The sequence below is a fragment of the Neomonachus schauinslandi genome, chromosome 5 (assembly GCF_002201575.2).
Source record: "Neomonachus schauinslandi chromosome 5, ASM220157v2, whole genome shotgun sequence".
NCBI lineage: Eukaryota > Metazoa > Chordata > Mammalia > Carnivora > Phocidae > Neomonachus > Neomonachus schauinslandi.
In genome coordinates this window covers 8,842,979-8,865,670 of record NC_058407.1, presented here as the reverse complement: position 1 = coordinate 8,865,670, position 22,692 = coordinate 8,842,979, and the positions used below count along the sequence as shown (strand labels likewise).

General features: G+C 40.6%; 1 protein-coding gene across 1 annotated transcript in view; it reads left to right on the top strand.

The window, feature by feature from the left end:
- The first annotated feature begins 1,246 nt into the window (after positions 1-1,246).
- The window catches only part of TNRC6B (trinucleotide repeat containing adaptor 6B), a 181,493-nt gene continuing 160,047 nt past the window's right edge, over positions 1,247-22,692 (top strand). The window contains exons 1-2 of the mRNA XM_044915319.1: positions 1,247-1,315; positions 7,859-7,949. Of these exons, the coding sequence (XP_044771254.1) occupies positions 7,905-7,949 (45 nt within the window). The 5' untranslated portion in view covers positions 1,247-1,315; positions 7,859-7,904. The remainder of the gene's footprint in view (positions 1,316-7,858; positions 7,950-22,692) is intronic.

The window sequence follows — 22,692 nt, the reverse complement described above, 5'->3', positions numbered from 1 at the left end:
TTGTCCAGCATTGTTTTGACCACTTTTGCACACACACAGAGGTCCAGCCTTGAGCAGGATCTCCTTCTGGCATTTGTTTCTGCCATTGTAAATTGAAGGGACTGGCTTGGGACCTTTAAATGTCTAATATTAAGTGGCTTTCATTTCATATATATTCGTATATCTGTATGTGCACATATGTAAGTATGTATTTCATATATATAAAGAGACATTCCATCATGAAATAAATAAAATTTTCACTGCGTCTATTAGCAACTTGCTATGATCCGGTTTGATTTTGAAGAGGCCATTCCAGCCATTATTTGGGAACAGACTGGGGAGGAGCAGGAATTGGGGCAGGAGACTAGCTAAGGGGCCTCCACTAGCAAGGAATGGTAATGGCAATGAAAGTGAAGAATTTACATGCTGTGAATTAGAAATGACAGGATTGCTAATGGGGCTGTGAGAGGCCTGGGATAGGGTGAGAAATCCTGGATGAACCAGAAGTTCTGACCCAAGCAACTGGGCAGAAGATGGTGCCCTTGATAAGACAGTGGAGACAGGAGAATGAGGTCTGGGCAGGGGATGAAGCGTACTGTTTGGGATGCGTTGAATCTGAAGTGATTATGAGATATCCTCATGTCAAATGGAGAAGTTGAAAAGGCAACTTGGCATTTTTCTGGTAGAACAGATAAGGTAAAATCAATAATAAAGGTTTAATATAGGTTTTAGTGTTTCTTCAGAAGGTATTTCAGTTCACATTGGGTATTTTTTAAGATTGATTTAGAGAGAGCTCCAGCATGGGGAGGGAGAGGGAGAATCTCAAGCCGACTCAGTGCTGAGCGTGGAGCCTCCCAACCCTGAGATCATGACCTGAGCTGGATCCCACCACCCTGAGATCATGACCTGAGCTAAAATCGAGTCAGACGTTCAACCGACTGAGCCATCCAGGTGCCCCTCAGTTCACATTCTTAATAAGCACTCACCTTTATTGAGCATGTGATTGGTGCCCTGCCCTATGCTGTTTTATGCATATTCCATTTAAACTTCCGAAGAACCCTGTGAGGAAGGTGCTGTTGTTCTCAATATTGAATGAGGAAGCTAAGTCTCGAGAGGTTAGGCCACTGGCCCAACAGTCAATAGTTGGTAGATGGAAGAGCCTGGATTTGTAATAGGCTCCCTGATTCAGAACTGTGCCCTGCCGCTTCCCATGCATCTTACTATGAGCACACAGCTCACTGTGATTTTTCTCTCTTTTCAGGGTTTTGGTTTTTTGCACTGAATGTAGTCTAGACTCATCTTCACGGGCTTGTGTTGCCCCAGGATACTGTCAAAGGTAAGTTTTTAAAATTTCAATACACCGTGTATTAGCAGTGAAATGGGAGAGACTTCATCTTAAAAAGAAGAGTACATTTTGACGTTATTGCTCCTTTCCCGAGTTGTTCCACGAGGGTATTTAAAGTGGCCATCACATCAGCTCTTTGCATTTCTACTTCAGTAGGTCCCTTTAAAAAGCACATCAATCCAAATGATTGATAGTGACATTTGGTGCCTCATCCTTTTATAAAGCTAGAATTTGTTATTAGGATTTAGCAATTCCACAGTTTTCTGTGAGCGTATTCCTAGTTTCTCTGCCTCTAGTCTGTCCTTACTCCAGTCTGTCGTCCACATTACTGCCAGGACTAGCTTTCAAAATGATGTATTTACTCATGTCACTCCTTTGCTCAAACAGCTCTCGCGGCTCTCAGTTGCTACAGACGCCATCCTACAAACATCCTACAGAACCTAATTCCAATCAATGTTTCTGGCTGCTTTTCTAGTGCACCCCTATCTGTTGTGAGCCCTACCGGGCCATTTTCTATTTCCCAAATACATAGTTCTTTTTCATGGCTTTGTGCCTTGGTCAGTGCTTTTCTCTTCACTTGGAGTTTGGAAGAGGGGAGAAGAATGCAGCTATCCGCTGCTCTTTCTCGTATCTTTCCTGTTGTCCCCTCTCCCAGGCCACCTTGGCAGAATTTCTTTCTCATCTGTATTCTAGGTGCACCCATTACTATGACTATAATAAAGCATTCAGTATTTTACATTAGCGTTATTTGTCTCTGTCTCCTTTACTAGTCTGTAAACCCTTTGAGACTTCCTGGAAAGGAACTAACTGGTTTTTTAGTGCCTGTTGGCTGCTCCTGGACACCTTGCTGAGTGCTATGCATATATTATTTCATTTAATCCTTGTAACACCTCCTTCTGACAAGTTTTCTGGATGAAAATAATGAAGATTAGAACGTTAAGTGCCCAAGATTACACAGCTAATAACTGACAAAGAATTATGAATGACTCTGCTCCTTCAAAGCCAAAACTTGTTCTACTGTAGTACTCTGGCCGAGCACCATCTGGTGTGTGGTAGGGACCCAGGAAGTATCTATTGAATTGATACCTATTGCAGTTTAAATAACAAGGACTTTAGTTGATTAATTCGGTCATTTCTACCTAGAAATTTATTGACTATTAAATGCCGGGTATACAGCTTTAGATAAATGATGAATACCTACATTAACAAGATACAGTGTCTGGTGTCAAAGAGTTGATGGTGTCATAAGGGAAGCATCTATGTAAGCAAGTAAAGCCAGTAGAGCGTTACAGATCATATAATAGAATTCAGACAAGATCCACCGGGGACACTGAGGAAGGAATCGCCAGTTCTGCCTAGAGATGGATCAGGAAATACTTTGTAAAAGTTGAGTCTTGAATGATGAGAGTAGGGTGTTCTCTGGTGGCACCAGGGAGGGAAAGGCAGAAGGAGCAGTATGAACAAAAACATGGAAACTGGAAATAATCTGGCACATTTGTGGAACCGTAAGTAGTTCATTATGACCGGAGCAAAGGGAAAAAGAGGTCTGGCTGATGGCACCGGAGAGACAGGTGAGGGCTAGATCCTGGAGAGCTTGGAAGGTACAAATACATTTGCCAGCTTTTAGAAAAGACCGAGCATGGGTGCGGTGTGATGTATGGTTTTACTCATGTTTGTCGTTAACGTTTGTTGAGTCCCGTTCTGTGTGTGCTGCAGCAACACCAGGTCAGTGGTCACTTAACCACATAATGGCAAGCTGGTGACAGCTCTGAGGTGAAATCATGTGCCAGAGCAGAAATCAAATGCTTGTGTTGTCACGTCAGCTTTGACAGCTTTCCTACCACTTGTTCGCCCCCTCCAGTGAATTTCCACATAAGTGCACTTTGCCTTGACTTTTTCATCACTCTCTTAGCACCGATACACTGGTCCCTTTGTCACTTCCCGAGTGGAGCCCCTAGCTCAACCGCATACTTTTGCATGGCCTACTTTATTCTCCTTCCATTTTGTCAGAAGGGCAGTAAAATTCACTTAGACCCTTACACACAACTCTAAGCCGTGGCTTCACAAGAATGTCAGCAAGGCTTTTTCAAGAAACACCTTAAAAACTATTAAGAATAGTTCCAAAACCACACACACACAAAGGAGGACAAATTAAAGAAAGGAGAAGTAGAAAAATAGGTATGATAGGACATATAGTAAGTAGGCAGACTATATGGTATTAATCAGGAAAGATTTTTAGAAATAAAAATTGACTGGATATTAGAAAGATAGAAATGTGGATTGGTGGTGAGGGGAAGGGTTTTCAAATCGGGTATGAACTGCATAAATAGAAATTAAATTTGAAACTAATAATACAATATATGTTAATTAAATTGAATTTAAATACATTTTTTAAAAAAGAAATTAAATTAGCAAGCTGTGTGGAGAGAATAGAGAGAAGATCTGCCTGTGTGAAGTGGGGGATAGTGTGTGCATGGGGAGTAGCTAGAAATAGAGTTGAAAAGTTTATAAAGTAAAAGGCTGCTGTTCGTATTATGGCAATGGGATAATTGGGAAGATAAGACCGATGTAGAAAACTTAATTCTGAAGAGGAGACGTTCCAGATATAACCTGGAATTGAAGGGGACCTGATAAGAAACATTCTCTCCCCTGAGCAAGTTCTGAACCACAGACATATAGGATGAAGGAGTAAAGCAGGTGGAGATCAGACTTTCACTTTTATTACTAATAAAGTTGACATAGAACGGGGCTTGTGTCTAAAAGCAGGTCAGCTTTCTAATACTCAGCTCTGAAACTTAACGGGTTTCCTCACCCAGCAGTACTAGTCAGGGACAGACTCGCCTTCTAGAAGGAAGGAGCAGAGCAGAATAGGTGCCCCCACAGGAAAGGGCCTGGGGGGGTGCTGGACTATGCAAGCCCAGTTTCCCCTTCCAAACTCACTGACCGGACAAGTCACTTCACCCTGACAGCATGTCAGGAATATAAGGCCAATAGTAGTAAAGGGATATTGCCTCCCATGGAAGGAAGCACCGAGGGTGGGCAAGTTTTCCTCCCCTAACACACAAGAGCTCGTCTCCTAGCACATTGTCTCCTAGCACCAGTGTAATCCAGGTCATGTCGGGTGTGTCCTTCCCCTCTAGGACAGAGGGGGTCTCAGAACAGTCCTGCTCCCACTTTCAAGAGGACAAACCCCCACTACCACCCACTCTTCTCTTGGATATTTTCTTGGGCAAACCTGATATGCAAAATAGATTATGCCTTCAGGAGATCCTAAAATAGATCAGAACAGTATATAAATTATATGAACTCCAAGGCTAAACAAAATGGTTTCAGCACTGTCCCCATAGCCACCAGATTCAGAAAGTAAGTCTACCTCCTGCCCATGAGCAGTAATTTCTGATAAAAGTAGGTTCTCAGAATGCTGTACTCAGTCTTGCCACGTTGGTATCTGAGGGAGGGAGGATGGGTGAGGTCCTCTTGGTTTGAGCCTCTCCAGGATATCCAGTTAGCCCATGCCAGTGTACAGAATCCACGACTGGGACACTTCCACCCAATTTGGAAAAATCTGCCAGCAGGAGGTTAAATTTGGAACTGGGCCTTTACCGTATCTCAAAAAAACCCAACCAATGTACACTGTCTTCTGCTTTAAAGATTAATACTTGAAGTATCACCTTCTTTTTGCAATATTTAGGGATTTATAGTAGTGGCAGCCCCAGTTACCAAGTTCCTTCCCTTCCCGTGTAAGTTCCCTGCCTCCCTGCCTTCTATGAGGATAGTGAGACATCTCTTCAATTTCCATTTCCTGTTTGGATTGCCTGTGTAAGCTGAGCACAAACAATTTAAACATAGAACTTCACTGGTTTTGTAGCACATGTGTCGTTTGAAATTCAGCTGCCTTGCAGCTTATGTGCAGCAAATAATTGTTCTACTCATTAATATCTAAAAGTATGAAGAAAGTCTCTTTTCCCTAAAGTCTAATCTTTGCCTCAGCCATGCCTGCTTAGGAAAAGCTGTGCCTGCATAATTCAAGGTCAGGCAGCAGCCTTCTGTACTTTGAAGCCAACCAAGCCTGCTAATGCCCTGTTCCCTTTGCTGAGGCCAGCACAGCGGGCATTTGCTTGCTAGGCCAGAGTGGCCGATGAGTGCTGAGGTCACTTGCACAGCTGACATTTAGATGAGCCTTCGGTACCACCACCACAACGGACTGCGGCTTCTTTCCTTGCTGTCGCCAGCAAAGCCCCCAAGCCTTTGCTAAGGCTTGTGTGCCTGGTGTATTCAGCCTTGTCTCTATAGAAACAGCCACTACCTGAAGACAAAGTTACCATAACTACAGTCATCACTAATGTCAAAATACAGTTTAGCCTGTGGTTTATAAACTTCTAATTCGGCCTCAATAGTGTAAAGCTGGTGTGTGACAGTAAAAATGCGTGTGGCCTCATGTAAACCTCTACAAGACTGAAACACGTTGCTCCCTCGTTAAAAAGACCAAGGCCCAAAGTCCTGCCCCAACAGAAGCCTTAGAAATTCCACATGCATTTTACTCCCCACATTCTCCTTCATGTGTATTTATCAAAACTTTAGTTTCACATACCAGATATTAGGGTCTTTGAGAGACCCAATAAATAGCACTCTTTTTCCCTTGGCTGAGTTCTATACCAACTGAGAAATAAAAGAGTAGGGCATTTGAGAGACCGAAATATCATCTCTGTTACTAATAAAGCTATATTGGAGAATATGGCGTACATCTATAGGCAAGTGAACTTCCTAGCACTGAACTCAATATTCAACAGGCTTACCTAGTCCCAGGTAATTGTGAGGGGCCTGCATTTAGGGGAACAAGAGCAGAGGAAAGTGCATGCTCCCTGGGGACAGCTGGCTCCCAAAAGGAAGAGAAAAGGGCTGAGCTCACGTACCTTGTTTCTCCCTCTGATCTCACCATTCAGAAAGGATCCTCCAGGGTGGAACCTGTACCTGGGGAGAAGAGCCAGGAGGGAGACCTCGGGAGAGGTGAAGGAGGTTCCTCTTTCCAAGCACATTCAAACGGAAATGGCACAGAAATCATTGGGGTGTCTTTCTCTGTCCGCTGTCCATATAATGCATCATTTATGAAATACAGTCTCTATTTCTGTAAAGTAGAATGAGAGCTTAAGGACATTTGTGAAGCAGTTTGCATACGACATCCTTCTAGGTAGCTTCCTGACTTTTTCCAGTGCTGTCAATTTAATTTTCATAGAAAGAGCAAGTTTATTTTTGCACAACTGTCATAAACAGATGAGGGGCAAAACCAGCTAGAGAAAGCCTGTTTCCCTTGCGGTGAGCATCTGTTTCACACTGGGAATGGGCAGTGTCAGTTCATCTGGAGTGAGTGAATGGGGCTTGATTAACAGAGCTCCCACTGTACCAATTTTACATTTCATGTCACATAAATACACAATGGTTCCCAAAAAACCTCATTAGGTGAGCACAGTAGATATTTTGATACTCCTCTCCCACCCAGCAGATGAGGATACAGATTTCCACACCATATCTCTAGGCTGCTGCATTTATAAAGAGAGTCTCTGCACACACACATCCTGGGGCAAGCATCTTTTTAGCTTTTATATTTTGTAGGTATGAACCTTTTATTTTTTTTTTAAGATTTGTATTTATTTGACAGACACAGTGAGAGGGAACACAAGCAAGCAGGGGGAGTGGGAGAGGGAGAAGCTTCTTTAAAATCTTTTAAAAAAATAAAATATTAGAAAGATTTTAAAACATTGATTACCTGTAATGTGATGGAGATTTGTTTTGTGTCAGTTTGAGTAATTATTCCTCAGGAATTACATACTGAATGAAAATTTGAATGTTACATACACTTTATTAGTAGTTTCCTTTTGGTACATTTTAATTCATAAAATTTTAACCCAACTTGACTCATTTTATTCTTAGAGGAAAAATTACTACTTTTTATTGTTTTGCCCTAGGACAGCCTGTTCTCATGTAAAAATAAATTAATTGATATTTAGTTCATTAAGCAAATCCTCTTAAAAAAGTAGGATCCACCATTAGCGTGTACCATAATTTCAGTTAAAAAATATACCACAAATATTGAACATAAATGATAAACCCAGGAAACCCAGCCAGTTTCAGTAGCCTGTTGTAATATGTGGGCAGCATGACCTGCTACAGCCTAACAGCTGGCCCACTGCTTTAAATAGGTGGGCGTCCTTTCTGACGGGTCACCGTTTGTACTATATGAATTGCTGAAGATCTTCACTGTCACCTCTGCCAAAAATCAAGAAAAAAGAAGAAAGAAATCTAGAACTGTTTAATACCCCAATGTCTTCAACCTTTCCTAACTATCCTCCCCTAAGGTAGGGAAAATTCCCTCCGACCTCTCTCCTTCCCTTCTTACCAAAGATGTGTACACACACACACACACACACACACACACACACAAGGTCATTGCCTCCTTGGTGATCCAGTTTCAATCTAATCTTTGAAAAACTGATTTTTGCACTGAATTCCTTTTTTTTCTCCTCTTACCTCTTTTAGGCAGTATTTGTGTGTTTCTGCAGAGTTTTGCACAGAGTCTGTTCCCATGCAAACCAATGAGGGAGAAGTGTCGGAAGAAAGCAGTTCCAAGGTCAGTGAATTACTAAAGATGCAAACACTTTGGGTAGAAATTAAAAACAGGTAGTGGGTGAGTAGAGTGGGTGTTTTGTTTTAGGTGAATTTAGAAACTAGCTTGATTTAAATTAAAACCTAACCTAAGGTTGAGAAGATTTTTTTTTCTTCTTGATAGCCATTTTTGTTGTGCTCCATGACCAATTTAAAACCAATTTTACTGAACTCATAGAGAACTTTATGCTTCGTTTGTGCAATGGTAGCACTTTATCTTTTAATGTTTTATTGTGCAAGTTCTATATTCTTATTTTAAGAAATTAAAATGAGTCAGAAGTGTGTAAGGTAAAAAGTAAAAAGCCTGTCCCTTATTCCTGCTGCACAGAGACATTATCAATAATTTTTTAGACATTTTTTGCTATAAATTTTTAAACGGTAATTTGTTAGGTTTGGGTTTTCAAGCTAAGGCGTGAATGAATGTTAACCATTGTCAAACCCTGTATATAAATTGTTATCTGTGTGCTTATGTATATCTCTATATCTGGTTCCATGTCCTGACTCTCCTGGGCTTTTTCTCTGCCTGGTCATATGGGGGCCCTCAGTGTCACCTTTATGTCTCTCTCCTTTCAAAGTTGTCCCTAGTCCTTCCTGGGCACTCCAAGGGTATCTCAGTGCCCAGTCTGCTGCCCTGGACCTTCCTGAGGGGAGTCTTTTTGCTGCTGCCAGTGCTGCTGGTACTCTCTGTGGGAGGGCTTTTTTCCCCTGGTCAATAGAATGCAGTTTTGTATGACCTAATCACTTTCTCGCAGAGCATTCTACTGTTTTAGTGAAAGCCGCTATTGTAAATACTGAAGGAAGACAAGTTGACAGAGTTAGTATTAATGTAAAACTTCAGAAGCCCTTGAATCCTTTGGAGACACAGTGACTATTCCTTATATTTTTCCCAAGGACCACTTCAGGGCTTATTTAATTTCCCTGCTGTGTATGTAAAAGAGAAAATTGAATAGCACTAACACAGTTACCCATGAATCTGTCTCATTGTTCCACACTTTAGAAGTTAAATATGAAAATTATGTTCTGTAAAAAGTCTTTGATGACATATCAGGAAATCCAAAGGCGAGGATATGGACTTCGTTGGCCTGATTCCCTTAGAAAGAGACTCGTGTGATCTAATTTATTTAGTATTTATGTGCCTATGTTGTCACACTGATCTGAAAACAGAAACTATTTTGTCTGTTATATGTGGCTTTGACTCACTAAATGCAGTGATCAGTTTTCTTAGTGCCTGCTCTAGCTATTGCACAGTGGAACTGTGCATCACGAGGTAGGCTCCAGTTCTAGTGTAGATTTACTGACACATCTTGGACTATAGCTGTTTATTTATGCTCTCTCTTTTATTCTTTTAAATTGAGGTATTATTAAAAAAATAATACACCTTTATAGTCATTCAGTTAATTATATAATTCACAAACACTTACGGGACACCAGGTATGTGCTGATGGTCCGAGGTATGGTGTGCAGAGTTACATAAGGCAGGGTCTCTGCATGTTGGGAACTTATAGTCTAGTTGAGGGAGGGAACTATACCATAAGGGCAATGATAGTTGTATTAACTGTGTGGTATTAGGAGCTAGGTCAAAGCAAAGAATTCCTCCTGGATAAGCTTCATGATAGGTGACACTGGAGTTTTGTTGGAAAAATAAGGGGTTTTTGTTCATTTTTATTGGTTGGTTGGTGAGTGGGTGGGTGGAGGTGGGAAGGGCATTATAAGCAGAATGAAGCATATGTCGCATATATAAATGGTGAAGTCTAACAGGAGATGGTGAAAAGATTTGAGTGCATTTCAGATATCTTGCTGTGTATTTTTTTTATTTTTATTTTTAAAGATTTTATTTATTTGATAGAGAGAGTGAGAGAGCACAAGTAGGGGGAACAGTAGAGGGAGAGGGAGAAGCAGGCTCCCCGCCAAGCAGGGAGCCCGATGCGGGGCTCGATCCCAGCACCCTGGGATCATGACCTGAGCCGAAGGCAGACGCTTAACCATCTGAGACACCCAGGCGCCCTGATATCTTGCTGTGTATTAAACCACACCAAAAATTAGTGGTTTAAAACCACTATCACAATCTCTTGGGCAGAAGAATTCCAAATAATTTATGTAGATACTTCACCCTCAAGGATGTGGAGCCTAAGTCCCCATTCCTTAAGTGTGGCTTCACATAGTGGGGAAACCTGACAAACAGCATCTCAACCAGATGGTCAAGGTCTACATCGACAGGTAAGTCATGTTTATAGTACGTACTGTTGATGTGATGGGCTGAAATGGTACCTTTCCTCAGTGGTCTTCTTCCCCAAAACCCGTTGTCCCACTCTGATCATGAGAAAAACATCAGACAGATCCTGACAGAGGGATGTCCTACAAAATACCTGACCAAGACTACCCTCGAAACTGTCAAGAGAAAACAAGATACGTCTGAGAAACTGTCCCAGCCAAAAGGAGTCTAAGGGGACATCATGACTAAATGTAATACAATATCCTAGGTGAGATCTTGGAATAGAATAAGAATGTTAGGTAAGAACTAAGAAAATTTGAATAAAGTATGGATTTTAGCTAATAATAATGTGTCAGTATTGGTTCATTAATGGTGACAAAGGTACTGAGATAAGATATTAATAATAGAGGAAAAAAATATATATATATAAATAAAATCACCACCGCAGCTTTTGATTATCTCTCATGATCAGTGATTCACTGAGCTCTATAGGGCAGTTCTGCTCCAGAGTGGTACTGGGGGGCTACAGTCATCTGGAGGCCCAACTGGCCAGAAACATCCAAAATGGCTCACTTACATGGCTGGCAGCTGGCAGCTCAGCTTGAGGCTGTTGACCTGAGCATCAAGGATCTCCTCCATATGACCTGTGTACATGGCTTGGAATGTTTCTCACAGCATGGCGACTGGGATCCAAGAGGGAGTACTGCAAGCATGCAGAAGCTGCAGCCTTAGAAGTCAAACAGCTTTCCTTTCCCCATCTTCTGGTGAATTAAAGCCAGTCCCAGGGCTACCCCAGATTCAAGGGGAGGAGAAACAGATTTCACCTCTCAGAGGGAGGACAAGGAGAAAATTTGAGCTCATCTTTAATAGTGATTAGAGTGTTGGGTTCCAGTTGAAGAGGAGGGAGTGACGGAGACCATTATCTAAGATTATCTTAGGCTAAGGAGTTCAAGAACAGGCAATAGGTTTCTAAAGCATGGAGGTGAGTTGTGTATTTTACTTTATGATTTACTCTCATAACAACTAGTGTTAATGTAGAGGACACACTAGAATATCTGCATCTCGACACTCAAATTCTCTGTAAAGAAGGAGAATCTGATTGGCCCAACCCAGCCTGTGGCCTGATTTCCATTAGGTCTTGAGTGCTCCGAGTCAGGTGGCAGGGACCACAGACAAGCAAGTAGATTCCATGAAAGGACATGTGAAACAGGAGGCAACAGCCAAGACTCCTGGGACAGTCTACAGTCAATGCTGATCTTCCGCTATATTTCTTACCAAGGATGGATCAGAATTTTTAATTTCAACTGCACAGCTATTTCTCACTTTACATTTAGTATAATTTAGGTTGATACGCTAAACGAGTTGGTGTTGGTTTACTAGTTGTAGAGATTCTGCAGCTATAGGCTTGGAATGTTTATTTTTTATGTGAAATCTGGCAAGCATAGTAAAAATTATCATAAAACTGAGCAGTTGAGTATTTGTGATCTCATTCTCTGTACTTCTTTATATAGTTAAGCATTTTATAATAAAACAAAAACAAATAAGCTCTAGAGTTTAAGCATCATAGCTATGGGGACGCCTGGGTGGCTCAGTTGGTTAAGCAGCTGCCTTCAGCTCAGGTCATGATCCCAGGGTCCTGGGATCAAGTCCCGCATCGGGCTCCCTGCTAAGCAGGGAGCCTGCTTCTCCCTCTGCCTGCCACTCCTCCTGCTTGTGATCTTTCTCTCTCTCTGACAAATAAATAAATAAAATCTTTAAAAAAAAAAAAAGAATTATAGCTATGGATTTAAGTGCCCATGTGTCTTTATTAATTACCATAAATAAAAAAACAATGAATCAGGAAGCAAACATTTTAGTTATAATGTTCTCTTTACTGTTATCAAAGTAATAAATGAATAAATGTAGTCTTTGTCTACAAAGAATAAAGTGATCTATTGATTGGCTTTATATCAAAGAGTTAAATGAGACAATTTAGACTAAGTCTTTTGCTTGCTTTTTTTTTTTTTTTTTAGAAAGAGAGTGAGTGGGGTGGGGCAGTGGAGGGGGAGGGATAAAGGGGGAGGGAGGGAGAGAATCTTAAGCAGGCTTCAAGCCCATCGTGGACTCTAATGTGGGGCTTGATCTCACTACTCTGAAATCATGACCTGAGCTGAAATCAAGAGTCAGATGATTAACCGACTGAGCCACCCAGGCGTCCGAAGTCTTTTGCTTCTTTAAGTTTAGGATATCTCTATCTGAGACTGAATCTAATTTAGCAAATTATAACAAGATCTTATGGCTTTTGGTATTTTAAGAGCAGACTGGGAAAGAAACTATGCAGGATAGGTATTTTTCCCATTTGTTTTCATAGCTGGCAAACAACATAAATTGCATTGGATTCCAAGTCTCACTCCAAAGTCCTTGCTAAGTTCAGTCCTCCATCCTGAAGAAGTTACATGAAGAGTAATCAATTCTATTTACTTATATCAGAGAAACTCCTTAGAAAGGTCGCCTGGTGTAGAAGAATGCATACAAGGAGAGTGGGTGCTTTGTGCATATGAATAATGCTGCTGTGAACATTCCTTATAAGGTTTTGTGCCTTCATTTCTCTTGGGTGAATAACCAGGAGTGGAATTGCCAGGTCATATGGTAACTTGGTGTTTCATTTTTTTTTTTTTTTAAAGATTTTATTTATTTATTTGACAGAGAGATAGCGAGAGCAGGAACACAAGCAGGGGGAGTGGGAGAGGGAGAAGCAGGCTTCCCGCCAAGCAGGGAACCCGATGCAGGACTCGATCCCAGGACCCTGGGATCATGACCTGAGCCGAAGGCAGACGCTGAACGACTGAGCCACCCAGGCGCCCTGTGTTTCATTTTTTGAAGAGCTGCCAAACTGTTTTCCAAATGGGTATACCATTTTATATTCCCACCAGAAGTGTATAAGGGTTCTAATTTGTCCATATCCCCACCAATTTGTTATTGTATGTATTTTTTATTCTAGTGAATATGAAATACTATCTCATTGTGGTTTTGATTTGTACCTGGCATGCTTTTTTAAATGTAAGTGAAAAAAAAAAAAATAAAGTAATAATAAGATGAAGGTGACCAGGCCCGCCCTGGACTTTCTGAAACAGGATCTCCAGAGTCGGGAACCTGGGATCTCTGTATTTTCCAAGTGCCCCAGGTGATCCCTAAACCAGTAGTGCAGAGACCACAGCTGAACTAAGGGCACTCAGAGGAGGCAGAACCAGTGAATTCTTAAAGTTGTCTCTGAAAGGTAAGACATACACAAACTTCAGAGTAGGGTTGCATCTGGGGAGGGAGGAAAAAGATTGGGCTTGGAAAGGGCTGGCTACACAGGGGCCCTCAACTCTTCACTGTATCTGTATTTTTATTTCTTTAAAAAAAGAGGAAAGATGAACCATGAGAGACTATGGACTCTGAGGAACAAACTGAGGGTTCTAGAGGGGAGGGCGGTGGGGGGATGGGTTAGCCTGCTGATGGGTATTAAAGAGGGCACGTTCTGCATGGAGCACTGGGTGTTATACGCAAACAATGAATCATGGAACACTGCATCAAAAACTAATGATGTAATGTGTGATGATTAACATAACATAATAATAAAAATAATAAAAATATAAAAAGGAGAAATCTGAAGCAAATATGGTGAAGCAAATACGTTAAATTTGAGTGGTGGTTACATGGGTGTGTTTGTTATTTTATTCTCTGTACTTTTTTCTATATCTTAAAAAATTTCCCTAATTTATAAAAATAGAAAATTCTGTTTTCTCTCCAGCCCCAGCCATCACATTTGTATTCCATCTAGCAAAAAAGAGAGAATTTGTCACTTACCTTGAAAGACTTCATGAAAGTTGCACATTCAACTGTGCTTTTATATTTCTTTGACCAGAATTTAATGACATGGCCACAATAAACTTCAAATGATGTCAGCATATGTGTTAGCTAAAATTTATAGGTTCTGTTGCTAAGGGGGAGGTGCTTCTATGTCTCAAAGTCAACCACATTATTCAGTATGCAGTCTTGCCCATCCTGAAGTTGTACAATTGATTCTTTTAAACCTAGAATTTTTAAAAGGGTTTTTCAAAAGACTAATGTAATTCAATGAGGGAAAAAAGGGTCTTTCTTTTTTTTTTAAAGATTTTATTTATTTGAGATAGAATGAGAGAGAGCACAAGCAGGGTAGAGGCAGAGGCAGAGGCAGAGGGAGAAGCAGACTCCCCACTGAGCAGGGAGCCTGATGTGGGACTCCATCCCAGGACCCTGGGACCATGACCTGAGCCGAAGGCAGACACTTAACCGACTGAGCCACCCAGGAGCCCCATGGAAAGGAAGATCTTTCAATAAATGGTGCTGGAGCAACCAGGTAACCATATGGAAATACATGAGCCATGATTGCTATGCCACACACCATACATGAAACCTAATTTGAGATGGATCAAAGACCTAAATGTGAGGGCTAAAACTGTAAAGCTTTTGGAAAACAACATAAGAGCTGTCTCTATGAAAAAAAGAGAGAGAGAGAGAGAGTTGTCTCTATGACCTTAGGAGGATTGCAAAAAGCATGAACCATAAAAAAGAACAGTTGCTCAGTTGAATTTCATTCAAAAAATTTAAACATCTGCTAACATGCTGACAGCATTAAGAATGTGGAAAAGCTGGGCGCCTGGGTGGCTCAGTTGGTTAAGCGACTGCCTTCAGCTCAGGTCATGATCCTGGAGTCCCGGGATCGAGTCCCACATCGGGCTCCCTGCTCGGCAGGGGGTCTGCTTCTCCCTCTGCCCTCTTCCCTCTCGTGCTCTCTGTCTGTCATTCTCTCCCTCTCAAATAAATAAATAAAATCTTTAAAAAAAAAAAAGAATGTGGAAAAGCTACTTGCAATAATACATTTATCTAATAAAGGTCTCATATCTAGAATATATATAGAATTTCTAAAAATCAGAAAGATCAAACAACTAAAAAATGTACAGAAGACATAAATAGTTATTTCACAAAATAAGGTATGCAAATGGCCATAAAAATAGGTTTTCAACATTATTCATAAGGGAAATGCAAATTAAAACTAATGTGATATTGGGGTGCCTGGATGGCACAGTTGGTTAAGCGTCCAACTCTTGGTTTTGGCTCAGGTCATGATTTCAGGGTCGTGAGATCAAGCCCAATGTCGGGCTCTGCTCTCAGCACGGAGTCTTCTTGGGACTCACTATTCCTCTCCCTCTGCCCCTCCCCCACCTCAAATAAATAAATCTTAAAAAAAAAAACAACTAATGTGATATTATTACATACTCAACAAAGTTTGGAAGACTGAACATACCAAGTGTGGCAAGAATGTGGAGCAACTGGAACTCTCATACATTGTTAGAGAAGAGTATCAAATGATACAACTACTTCAGAAACTGTTTCTCAAATATCTAATAAAGTTAAACAGGAGCATCTGGATGGCTCAGTTGGTTGAGTGTCCAACCCTTGATTTTGGCTCAGGTCATGATCTCGGGGTCCCAGAATTGAGTCCTGCATTGGGCTCCATGCTCAGTGGGGAGTCTGCTTGAAGATTCTCTCTCTCCCCCGTGCCCCTCCCCCTGCTTGCACACACACTCTCTCTCTCAAATTTAAATAAATAAATAAATCTTTAAATTTAAATATACAGGGTGCTTGGGTTGCTCAGTCAGTTGAGCGTTGAACTCTTGGTTTTGGCTCAGGTCGTGATCTCAGGTCATGGGATGGAGCCCTGCCTCAGGCTCTACGCTCAGCATGGAATCTACTTGTCTCTCTCCCCCATACTCTCTCTCTCTCTCTCTAAAATAAACGAATAAATAAAATCTTTTAAAAAATGTAAGCGTATGCCTAACCTATAACCCAGACATTCCACTTCTAGGTGTATACCTAAATACACAGGACTGCATAGGTTCACAAAAAGACTTAAGTGAGAACATTCATGGTAGCTTTATTTGTAACAGCCCCAAACCAGACATAGCTTAACTGTCCATCAAAAGGTGAATGAATAAACAAATTATAGTATGTTTGTTCAATGAAGTAGTACTAAGTTTAAAAATTGGACTTTTTAAGTAGGCTCCATGCACAGCGTGGAGCTCATTGCATGGCTCAAACTGACAACCCTGAGATGAAGCTCTTTTAGCTGAGTTCTGTTCAAAGAGATGCACTTGAGCTAATTCCTAAATGATGTAAAGGAAGCTTTCATATAACAATATGAGAGAAAAGGTTTCTAAGTCAAAGACATAATTCAAAGGCTTTAAGATTGGGTAAGCGAGAAGAAAAGAAATGGAGAGTGTAGTCTAGCATAAGGCAGAGGAGATTTTCAAAAAGGTGGCTTTTTGAAAGATGGCTACTATGAACTGTTACTTAGAGGACAAGGAGAAATAGGGATAGTAAGTGCAAAGGATATTCCACTTAGTAATAAAAAAATCATTAAGAATTGAAAGCAGGGGGATGCCCGGGTGGCTCAGTCGGTTAAACGTCTGCCTTCAGCTCAGGTCATGATCCCAGGCTCCTGGGATCGAGTCCCACATCGGGCTTCTTGCTCAGTGGGGAGCCTGCTTCTCCCTCTGCCTGCCACTCCCCCTGCTTGTGTGCTCTCTGTCTCTCTCTATCAGGACGAACACTGAGTAATGTATAGAATTGTTAAATCACTATACAGTATACCTGAAACTAATATAACACTGTATGTTAACTGTACTGGAATTAAAATTAAAAATTAATTAAAACAGAAGAAGAAATAATTGAAAATAGCGACTTTATCAGATATTTGCATACCTATGTTCATAGCTGCCTTAATTCACATGGCCAAGAAATAGAACCAACCCAGTGCCCATTGACAGATGAATGGATAAACAAAAAGAGGTACATCAATGTGCATGAACCTTGAAGACATTATGCTTAGTGAAATAAGCCAGTCACAAAAATTTGACCTGGAGTGGTCAAAGTCATAGAAATAGAGAGTGGTGTGGTGGTTGCCAGGGACTGAAGGGAGAGGGGAATGGAAAGTATAGTTTGGGAAGATGGAAAAAACTCTGGAGATGTATGGTGGTGATGGTTGCATGCTAATGTGAACATACTTAATACTGCTGAACTGTACATGTAAAAATGGTTAAAATACCACAATTTTGTATAAGATTTTATTTTATTTTATTTTATTTTTTTAAGACTTTATTTATTTGCGAGAGAGAGAATGAGAGACAGAGAGCATGAGAGGGAGGAGGGTCAGAGGGAGAAGCAGACTCCCTGCCGAGCAGGGAGCCCGATGCGGGACTCGATCCCGGGACTCCAGGATCATGACCTGAGCCGAAGGCAGTCGCTTAACCGACTGAGCCACCCAGGCACCCCATAAGTTTTTATTTTTAAAGTAATCTCCTCACCCACCATGGGGCTTGAACTTACAACCCTAAGGTCAAGAGTCGCACGCTCCACCAACTGAGCCAACCAGATGCTCCTAAAATAACACAATTTTTTTAAAGTTATTGGGACTTCTGCTACTGGGAAAGATGGAGTATCAGGGACAGAATTCATCTTCCCACTGGAAATAATCACTTAAAAATAGACAGAAAAAATAATCTATATATCTGAAACAACAGTTTAAAAAACACTGGACATTAGGTAATGAAGGGCAGTGATCACTGAGAAATGGAAAACAAATAAGGTGAGTCCTCTGACTACACCAGCATATTGGCTTGAGAGAGCTTCCAGGCTGCAGTGCAGGGAAGGTCATGATTTCAGGGTCAGGCAGCCTTGCTGAGGGTCTGGAGAGACTAAGGCACCTAGAGATCTGGCCAGAATACTGGAGAGGGAAGAGTTACACACAGAGTGAACTCTGGAGATCTGTGGAGGGTTCATCCTGAGTATTCAGCAGAATACTTTTGGGCACATGTATATGAGGAGACTATTCATGGCTGAGGCAGGGTGGGGCACCAATTCAAGAGGATTAAAAGAAACCGTGCCCATAATACTGCCTCTTTCTACACCCCGGAAAACCTCATAATTCATGGAGCATTGGTAGAGCCCTCAGTAGTGGCACTAACAGAGTCCTCACCTCATTGGTAGGGAATGATTAGCCCTGAACTAAACCCTGCTTTGGTCCAGCCTAGCACATCCTAAAAGCAAGAGACAAAAGGAACAGACTGTTCAAAGTAATGTAACTGTGTCCCAGAACAAAGCTCAAAAATACTTAAAGGAATCTAGAATATTCAGTACTCAGCAAAGTAAAATTCACAATGTCTGGTATCTAAGCAAAGATTATCAGACATGTAAAAATCAGGAAAATACAGACCATAGTGAAGGGAAAAAAATCAATTAATTGAAGTCAACCCACAACTGACACAGATTAAAATTAGCAGACAGGAATATCAAAATACTTATTACAACTGTATTTCAGATATTTAAAAAATCACGTAGAAAAATGAAAGATATTTTTTAAGAAGACTCAAATTTCTAAAGTTGAAAACTATAATGTCTGAGATGAAAAATATACTGGATGATATTAGTGGCAGATTAGACATTGCAGAATAAAAGATTAGAGAATTTAAAGTCATACTAATAGAAAATATCCAGCACAAAACACAGAGAGAAAAAAGAGTAAAGAGCAAAATATGGAAAGATGATCAGTGTGCTATAGACAACTTCAGGGAACCTAATATACATGTAATTATAGTCTCTGAAGAAGAGGGAAGGGAGCAGAAAAAAAAAAATCTAAGAAATATTGGCCCCAAATTTGATAAAAACTGTAAACCCAGAGATCCAAGAAGTTAAATGTTCCTGAAATATGAAGAAAACACACCAAAGCATATCATAATCAAATTACTCAAAACCAGTGATAGAGAAAATCTTAAAACCAGAGGACAAAAGACACTGTTAACAGAGGAACAAAGATAAAGATTTCTCTATGGAAACAATGCAAAGAAGACGACAGTGGTCTATAAAGTACTGAAAGAAAAACTGTTAACCTTGAATTTTGTAATCAGCGAAATTTCTTTCAGGAATGAAGGCTAAATAAAGTCTGTTTCAGACACACAAAAGCTGAAATAATTCATCATCAGCATACCCTTCCATACTATAGGAAATGTGGAAGGGAGAAGGAAGTGGATGCCAGATGGAAATGCAAATCTGTGCAAAGAAATGAAGAGCTGAGGAAATGGAAATGACATGGGTAGATACAGAAGACCTATTACTTAAATCTCTTTAAAAGAGAACTGATTGTTTGAATAAAAGTTACACACACGTTGTGGGTTCATATCTATGTAATGTACACTAACAGCAGCCTAAAGGCTAAGAGGGGGAAGATGGAAGAATACTATTGTAAGGTTCCAAGTTATATGTAAATTAGTATAATCTCACTTGAAGAGAAGGGGATACTTCCCAACTCCTTCTGTGAGGTCAGCATTACTTTGATATCAAAACCAAAGACTTGGCAAGAAAAGAAAATGACAGAATAGGATCTCTCATGAAGTAGGTATAACAATTCTAAACAAAATTTGAGCATATGATAATACATGACCAGGTGGGATTTTTCCCGGGAATGCAGGGTTGGTTGAGCATTCAGAAATTAATCAGTATGTAATTCATCACGTTAACAAATTAAAAAAGAAAAACTATATGATCAACTCAACAGATGCAGACAAAGCATTTGACAAATGCCACATCCATTCCTGATAAAAACTGTCAGGAAACTAGGAATAGAAAGGAACTATTTGACCTGATAAAGGGCTTTTATGAAGATCCTACAGTTAAACTTAATGGTGAAAAACTGAATGATTTACTTCTAAGATGAAGAACAACAAGATATCTGCTGTTCCCCCCCGCCTTCTATTCAGCATTGTACATACGCTGAAAACCACAAAACATTGCCAAGAGAAAATAAAGTCAACCTAAATAAATGGAGAAATATACCTGTTTATGGGTCAGAAGATTCAAAATTGTTTAGATGTTGCTTCTCCCCAAATTGATCTATAGAGTCAGTTCAATCCCTATCAAAATTTTAGCAGACTTTTTTTGTAGAAGTGAAAAAGCTGACTTATAAATCCATATGGAAATGCACAGGACATAGAACAGCTGTATTAGTTTGCTGGGGCTGCTCTAACAAAGTACCACAAACTGAGTGGCTTAAACAACAGAAATGTATGTCTCACAGTTCTGGAGACCAGAAGTCCAAGATGAGGGTGTTGGCAGGGCCTTGTTCCATGTGAAGGGACCAGGGGAGGGTCTTTTCCAGGCCTCTCTCCTAGTTTCTGGCTTCTAGCTTCTTGCCTTACCGCAGCACAACCCAGTCTTCCTATGGCATTCTTCCTGCATGCATTTCTGTCTTTGTGTCCAAATTTCCCCCTTTTTATAAAAGGACACCAGTCATATTGGATTAGAGCCTGCTCTAATAACTTTATGATTACCTCTGTAAAGATCCCATCTTAAATAAGGTCACATTCTGAAGTACTGGAGTTAAGACTCCAACATCTTTTTGGTGGGGCTGGGGGGACACTATTCAACTTATAACAATGATCAAAACAGCTTTTGAGTAGAACAGAGTTGGAGTGCCAATACTACATGATTTCAGAACTTTTTATAAAGCTACAATAATCAAGACCCTGTGGTATTGGGAAAAAGACAAATTAGGCCAGTGGAATAGAAGAGAGATTCTGACATAGACCCACACATATATGGACAAATGATATTTGAAAAAGGCAATTTTGTGGCGGCAATTCAGTGGAGAAAGGATATTTTTTCAACAAATGGTGTTAGAGCAATTGGATATCCATATGCAAAAAAAAAATGAACATAGATCTAGATCTCATAGCATATATAAAAATTAACTGGAAATGGGGTGCCTGGGTGGCTCAGTCGTTAAGCGTCTGCCTTTGGCTCAGGTCATGATCCCAGGTTTCTGGGATCGAGCCCCACATCGGGCTCCCTGCTCAGCGGGAAGCCTGCTTCTCCCTCTCCCACTCCCCCTGCTTGTGTTCCCTCTCTCACTGTGTCTCTCTCTGTCAAATAAATAAATAATATCTTTTTAAAAAAATTAACTGAAAATGGACCTTAGATCTAAATGTAAAGCATAGAACTATAATGCTTCTAGTAGAAGATGTAAGAGAAAATCTGTGGCTAGGCAAAGATTTCTTAGATACCACAGCAAAAGCACAACCAATAAATTTTAAAAATTGATAAATTGTCTGGGGCTCCTGACTGGCTCAGTCATACAGTGTGTGACTCTTGATCTCAGGGTTGTAGGTTTGAGCCCCACATTGGGTGTAGAGATAACTTAAAAATAAAATATTTGTGGGGCCCCTGGGTGGCCTAGTCAGTTAAGCATCCAACTCTTGGTTGGCTCAGGTCATACTTTCAGGATCATGGGATCCAGCCCCATGTCGGGCTCCACATTCAGCATGGGGTCTGCTGAAGTTTCTCTCTCTCTCCCCGCTGCTCCTCCGTGCTCTCTCTCTCTCAAATAAATAAATCTTAAAAAATAAAATCTTTTTAAAATAAATCAAAATTGATAAATTGTACTACATCAAAATTAAGAACTTCTCCTCTTTGAAAGATGCTGTTAATGAGAATGAAAAGATAGCCACAGACTGGGAGAAAATACATGAAAAGCATCTACCTGAAAAAGGACTTGTATCTAGAATCTATTAAAAACTCTCAAAGCTCGGGGCGCCTGAGTGGCTCAATCGTTAAGCGTCTGCCTTCGGCTCAGGTCATGATCCCAGGGTCCTGGGATCGAGCCCCGCATCGGGCTCCCTGCTCCACGGGAAGCCTGCTTCTCCCTCTCCCTCTCCCACTCCGCCTGCTTGTGTTCCCTCTCTCGCTGTGTCTCTCTCTGTCAAAATAAATAAATAAAATCTTAAAAAAAAAAAAAAACTCTCAAAGCTCTATAATAGGAAAAAAAAAAACCCAAAAAACCCAATTTAAAAAATGAGCAAAGAATTGGAAGACATTTATCCAAAGAAGATATTCAAGTGGCCAATAAGCCCATGAAGAAATACTCAACATCATTACTCATTAGGGAACTACAAACCAAAACCACAGTGACATACCACTTCACACCTGCTGGGATGGCTGCTATCAAAGGGACAGACAGTAACAAGTGTGGGTGAGGATGTGGAAAAATTTGATCTTGGACACTGCTAGTGGAAATGGAAAATGGTGCAGCTGCTTTGAGCAACAGTTTGGTAGTCCTTCCTTCAAAAAGTTGAACATAGAGTTATCACATGACCCAGCAGTTCCACTCCTGGGTATTCACCCAAGGGAAATGAAAGCATGTGTCCACACAGAAATTTGTACACAAGTGTTTATAACAGCATTATTCATAATAGCAAAAAAGTGGAAATAATCCAAATGTCCCTCAGCTGATGCTTTAGATAAACAAAATTGTATATCCATATAACTGGATAGTATTCAGCAATAAAAGAGAATGAAGTACTGATATATGCTACAACAAGGATGAAACTTGAAAGCATTATGCTCAGGGAAAGCAGACAGACACAAAACAGCACACATTGTA